Source organism: Elgaria multicarinata, chromosome 3 (genome assembly GCF_023053635.1).
Source record: "Elgaria multicarinata webbii isolate HBS135686 ecotype San Diego chromosome 3, rElgMul1.1.pri, whole genome shotgun sequence".
NCBI classification, from domain to species: domain Eukaryota; kingdom Metazoa; phylum Chordata; class Lepidosauria; order Squamata; family Anguidae; genus Elgaria; species Elgaria multicarinata.
In genome coordinates, this window is record NC_086173.1 from 156024745 (window position 1) to 156031203 (window position 6459).

Genomic DNA, 6459 nt, shown 5'->3' on the forward strand with positions numbered 1-6459 from the left:
CAACCTATCACTCAACGCTGTGGCGTAGTGGTTAGAGTGTTGGACGGGGAGTCAGGAGTTCTGGGTTCTAGTCCCCGCTCTGCTTTAAGGTGGATTCGTGTCTTGAGCAGGGGGTTGGACTCAATGGCCTTATAGGCCCCTTCCAACTCTACTATAATAGACTGACTAGATGCAAAAGAGGGCAGGGCTCTTGCAGCTTTAACTGTGGTGATGAAGAGGGAATTTTACCAAGTGCTGCATGCATACAAAATGACATCTGCTGAAATTCCCTTTTCTATGCCACTCTTAAGGATACAGTAGCCCTATCTTCCTTTCCATACGGTCACCCTAGATATGAAGTTTATTGGTTTGGGGAAAAGGGGTGAGAAGGTCCACGAAAGATCACAGAAAACCTTTGAAACAACACCTCAAGCAATACAACAAAGCGATGCCTAAGCCTGTCTTATACATGACCGAAGGAAGGGTCTTCCAAGTAGGATTCAAGAGCTCACAACCTGAGGTACATTGACACTGGTAGGCGGAGAGAGCTGTGTAGCTCTCAAAATTCCCCCTTTTATCTTCGTGCCCCTGACAACTCAGGGAAGATCTCCTGCGACCAATCCCAGCCCAACCCCAGCACTGTTCCCAAACCCTAAAAGAGAGGGGGCACTTCCTTACCAGAACGCGGCAGAGATCATTTGGGCCAATGAATGAGGCCTTATTCTTTCCTTGAGAGCTGGAGTTACACCATTAGGTGCTATTGTCGCTTGGCCTGATGGAAGCTGCTTCTGATTACTAATACAGCAACAAGATGAAACTTTTGACAGGAGTTCACAGTCAACAATGGAACTAAATCCTGGGGAGAAGGTTCCCCCCACCCACCACCATCACTGGTACGCCTAGTGGGAACATGGGAGAAGGCCTTCTCGGTGGCAGCTCCAGTGTTCTGGAACTCCCTTCCCAGGGAAGCTAGACTGGCTCCCTCCTTGATGTGTTTTCGGAGGCAGGCGAAAACTTCCTTATTCCGGCAGGCTTTTGGTGAATAATGTGGACCCCTATCTATGTTTTAGACTTTTAAAATTTAATATGAATTTTAAACATTGAAATGTTTTAATATTGAAACCTATTTAATTATATATTTTTAAACTTTTGTATATTTCTATTTATAGCTTTTAACTGTATATATTTTAATTTTGTAATGCATCCTTGAGGCCTAACCTTGGGCAAAAGGCAGGGTACTACTACTACTACTACTACTAATAATAATAATAATAATTGGAGGTCTCCAAGGAGAAGCTAGGTTGCCATCTGTTGGGGATGCTTAACTCTGGGGATTTATTTATTTATTTATTTATTTATTTATTTATTTATTTATTACACTTATATACCACCCCCATAGCCAGAGCTCTCTGGGCGGTTTACAGAAATTCTGATCCTCAAATTGATGACTTCACAGCCACCCCCCTCCCAACTCTGATGAGTCTATGAAGTTCCTCACAATTAGTTTTATCAGTTGATAAGTATGTACCAAAACATATCACCTTGCCCAGTCATTGTGGACTTCTGAAGAGGCACTCCTGGTGGTCCCAGTGTGGGATCCATTTAGAAACCACGTGTGACTCCCACCCTATGGAATGCCCGTCCACCTGAGATCAAGAAGGTGCCTGCATTACTTTGGTGTTGCCATTTGCTGAAAACATTTCTTGTCAGGCCAGCATTTCCTGACTAGAAACATAGAATAGTAGAGTTGGAAGGGGCCTGTGGCGTTACCCCACAATTGAGTATCCTGTATACATCTGGCCTTAGTATGTTTGGTGAGTATGGAATGTTAGAACTGAGTGGATGTGCTTTGTGATGTAATAGGTAGGGTGGGAGGGAAAGAGTATATAAGGAGTGACTGAGGAGAGGAGCAGTATGTTATGTTAGGGATGTTAGGTTGGTTATGTTGTGGTTGGGAGTGGAGATTGGAATTGTTTGTGGAGTGAGAGGAGATTAATTGCTAAGGACTTAAGATTGGTGTGGAGCGAGAGAGAGGTGGTTGGTGTGTGGAGCGTTTGGTTAGGCAGGATCGGAAGCATTATATTTTCATTTAAAGCTTTTAACATGACAATAAACTTATTATTATTTTGTTAGCTACTAAATACCACGTGTCAGCTTGGCATTATTACCTGTCTCACAGTTATCGAACACCCACACCAGAATATACCCACAGCACATTTAAAAACAGATCCTATATTTAACCTGTTTCCCTCATAGATAGGGGAAAGGTTTTGTTTAACCCTCCCTCAGGTTCTCAAGTGGTGGTAGCTTGGCCTGAGAAGGGTTTATGTGGTGGGCCTCGTATTGGTGTAACGTCGCAGGGCCTATCAGGCCATCGAGTCCAACCCCCTGCTCATTGCAGGAATCTAAATCCCAGCCACTGTTTTATTGATGTTCCTGTTTTGATTATAAATATTTTGCAGTTTGGTTTGTTGTACACTGCTCCAATTATCTTTTGATGTGAAGCAGTTTACCTAGGGAGGTTGTGGGCTCTCCCACACTAGAGGCCTTCAAGAGGCAGCTGGACTACCATCTGTCAGGGATGCTTTAAGGTGGATTCCTGCATTGAGCTAGGGGTTGGACTCGATGGCCTTGTAGGTAGGTACCTTCCAACTCTGCTATTCTGTGATTCTATGATTCTATGAAATTCAATAATAATAATAATAATAATAATAAGCATAAGCATAAGCATAAGCATAAGCATAAGCATAACAATTTAAGAAACAAAATGGAGCTTTAAATTAATAGATGGTTCCTTGTTTGTCCCAGAATGTGATGAGCAAATGCTGAAGAATGAGGAGGAGACCTTTGAGCTGGAAAGGCCAGGGGAAACAGGCATCTGCGAGGTGCCATTGGAAGGAGCTGAAGAGACACGTTTCTGGGGTCCTGAGGTGGACCTGAAGCCTGGAAGTCCACAGGGACCAGAATGGCATCCAGGGAAGAGAGCAAAGCAAGGCTTCCTGTGTGAGGAAAGTGACCAAAACCTTCCAGAGTCCTTCCAGTGTAGGAAAAAGACAGGAGCCAGCAGCGGACAGAGATGGCATCAGGCCATTGACTTTCCAGAGAGTCAGCAGATGCGAATGAATGATAAACTGCACAAATTCACACACTGTGGGAAAATGTCAACCAGCAAAGCGTCCCTTCTTCCACCCGAAAGGACCCCCCCAGGAGGGAAAACGTACATCTGCTCCGAGTGCGGGAAGAGTTTTGGTTGGAGAACAAATCTCGTTAAGCACAAGAGAATCCACACGGGGGAGAAGCCGTACCAGTGTCCTAACTGTGGGAAAAACTTCAACGCGAAATCCACCCTTGTGAAGCACGAGAGGTCCCACACCGGAGAGAAGCCATACGGATGCACTGAGTGTGGGAAAGCCTTTGGGGAAAAGGGGATCCTCGTGAAGCACCTGCGGATCCATACGGGAGAGAAGCCGCACAAATGTTCAGACTGCGGCAAAAGCTTCATCGAGAGGGGCGCTCTGATTAAACACGAGAGGACCCACACGGGGGAGAAGCCGTACGGGTGCTCCGAGTGCGGGAAGACCTTCCGGATCAGCTGTCACCTTAAGCTCCACAAAAGGACACACACGGGAGAGAAGCCGCACAAATGTTCGGACTGCGGCAAAAGCTTCAGTGAGAGGGCCTCCCTTGTGAAGCACGAGAGGACCCACACGGGGGAGAAGCCCTACGAGTGCTCCGAGTGTGGGAAGAGCTTCCGGATCAGCTTCCAGCTTGTGATTCATAAAAGGACGCACACGGGGGAGAAGCCGCACGAGTGCTCGGACTGCGGCAACAGCTTCCGGGAGATTGCATCCCTTATTAAACACAAAAGGACGCACACGGGGGAGAAGCCCTACGAGTGCTCCGAGTGCGGGAAGAGCTTCCGGACCAGCTTCCAGCTGAAGACGCACAGGAGGACGCACACGGGGGAGAAGCCATATCAGTGCATGGACTGCGGGCAGAATTTCAGCCAGAGGTCGCGCCTGGTGATACACGAGCGGACCCATACTGGAGAGCGGCCCTACGGCTGCTCCGAGTGTGGGAAAAGCTTCGTGTCCAGCTCCCACCTGAGGAAACATGCCGTCGTGCACACGGGAGAGAAGCCGCACAAGTGCTCCTACTGTGAGAAGGGCTTCAGTAAGAAATCCAACCTCGTTGTACATGAGAGGATCCATACCGGAGAGAAGCCATACGAATGCTCGGTGTGCAAGAAAAGATTCTGTAGCTCCTCTGTTTTTCACAGACACATGAAAATCCACCCGGGAGAGACGTCTTAGGGGTATCCGGGTGCAAAGGCCCTGACATGAAAACCCAGAGATGGGGGAGAAACTCCCGGTAATATAATTACAGTGGGGTTGATAGTGTGGAAAGAGAAGTGGGCATCAATGGGTTTGTAATATATTGACATTTATTAAAACATTTGATAGGGAAGGGTTGTTGCTCAGTAGCAGAGCACATACGCCCCATATCGAAGGTCCCAGATTCAATCTCCAGCATTTCCAGATTGCTAGGAAAGACTCCAGTCGTCAGAACTGAGCTACATGGATCGATGGTCTAATTCTGTACAAGGAAGAGTTTCTTATGTACATTATGTCATTTCCCCCCATTACAGAATAAACAGGTATGTTTCAGGAAGTCACTGAGATGGCCAATGATCTGTTTATTCAGAGGCTCAGAGAGGGCAGCTAGTCTTTGGTTCTGTGTTTGCAGCCTAACACAGTAAAGCGCATTAGTTGTGGAATGCTTCGGATGGGAGAGCAGAAAACTTTGGATTTCCGTAATGGTACCTTTGAAGAGCTACAACTATTCTTAATGCTCCAGTATTTACCAATTGATCCCTCAGGGCCAGTCATAGAATCATAGAATTGTAGGGTTGGAAGGGGCCTAAAAGGCCATCGAGTCCAACCCCCTGCTCAATGCAGGAATCCACCCTAAAGCATCCCTGACAGATGGCTGTCCAGCTGCCTCTTGACGGCCTCTAGTGTGGGAGAGCCCACGACCTCCCTAGGTCACTGGTTCCAGTGTCATACTGCTCTAACAGTCAGGACGTTTTTCCTGATGTCCAGCCGGAATCTGGCTTCCTGTCACTTGAGCCCATGATTCCGTGTCCTGCACTCTGGGAGGATCGAGAAGAGATCCTGGCCCTCCTCTGTGTGACAACCTTTCAAGTACTTGAAGAGTGCTATCATGTCTCCCCTCAGTCTTCTCTTCTCAAGGCTAAACATGCCCAGTTCTTCCAGTCTCTCCTCATCGCCCTCCTCTGAACCCCCTCCAGTTTGTCTGCGTCCTTCTTGAAGTGTGGTGCCGAGAACACAATACTCCAGATGAAGCCTAAACAGTGCCGACTAGAGGGGAACCAGGACCTCGCGCGATTTGGAAGCCATACTTCTATTCATGCAGCCCCAAATAGCATTTGCTTTTTTTGCAGCCACATCGCACTGTTGGCTCATATTCCGCTTGTGATCTACAACAATTCCAAGATCCTTCTCACTTGTAGAATTGCTGAACCCTCTATCCCCTGTCTTGTAACGGTGCATTTGGTTTCTTTTTCCAAGTGTAGAACTTCGCATTTATCCCTATTAAATTCCATTCAGTCCAGGGGTAACACCTATTTTAGATGTTTAACTTCTTTACCAATTACATACTGGGTAGTATCCAATTGCACCCCTTCTGCAGGTGGCCCAGGCTCACTGGTGATGGTGTGTGCATGCTGGCAGCACATGCGCAGCTCCTACCATTGGCGGCCGCAATGTAGTGCTTCTGGAGCAGAAGTGCCAAAATGAGCTGAAATGCTCATTTCCAAAAGGGTCAGGCCGTGCCCCTTCCAGAATCAAGCATTTCCGCTCGTTTTGGCACTGCCGCTTGGAAGCGCTACATTGCAGCTGCCAGGGGTAGGGGCTGCATGGGCAGTGCTGCCAGCGAGCATAAATGGATCCAACCCACAATTTCCCTGTTTATTTCTTTTCTTTTTAATATCATGTATGTGTCAGGGGGTGCAGGACACGGCTCAAATGACAGGAAGCCAGATTCCGACTGTTCACCAGGAAGAACGTCCTCACAGTTAGAGCAGTACGACAATGGGACTAATGACCTAGGGAGGTGATGGGCTCTCCCACACTAGAGGCATTCAAGAGGCAGCTGGACAACCATCTGTCAGGGATGCTTTGAGATGGATTCCTGCATTGAGCAGGGGGTTGGACTCGATGGCCTTATAGGCCCCTTCCAATTCTGCTATTCTAGGATTCTATGTATACAACTTGCTTCCACCTCCCTCCCGTTCCTCTGTATTCCTTGTGCCGTATCTTAGATTGTAAACTCTTCCGGGCAGGGAACTCTCCCCTTGTATTTGATTAGCAGCTCACATACTGATGGTGTTTAGTAGTGAAAATGTGACAAGAAACTCTTGTGGACTGGAACCCGCTCCCTTCATGAAAGCTCCTGCCA

General features: G+C 47.5%; 1 protein-coding gene across 1 annotated transcript in view; it reads left to right on the plus strand.

Annotated features, from left to right (window-relative positions):
• LOC134395600 (zinc finger protein 850-like) overlaps positions 1 to 4645 on the plus strand; it is a 28944-nt gene extending 24299 nt beyond the window's left edge. The window contains exon 8 of the mRNA XM_063121759.1: positions 2788 to 4645. Within this exon, the coding sequence (XP_062977829.1) occupies positions 2788 to 4292 (1505 nt within the window). The 3' untranslated portion in view covers positions 4293 to 4645. The remainder of the gene's footprint in view (positions 1 to 2787) is intronic.
• Positions 4646 to 6459: the final 1814 nt, after the last annotated feature.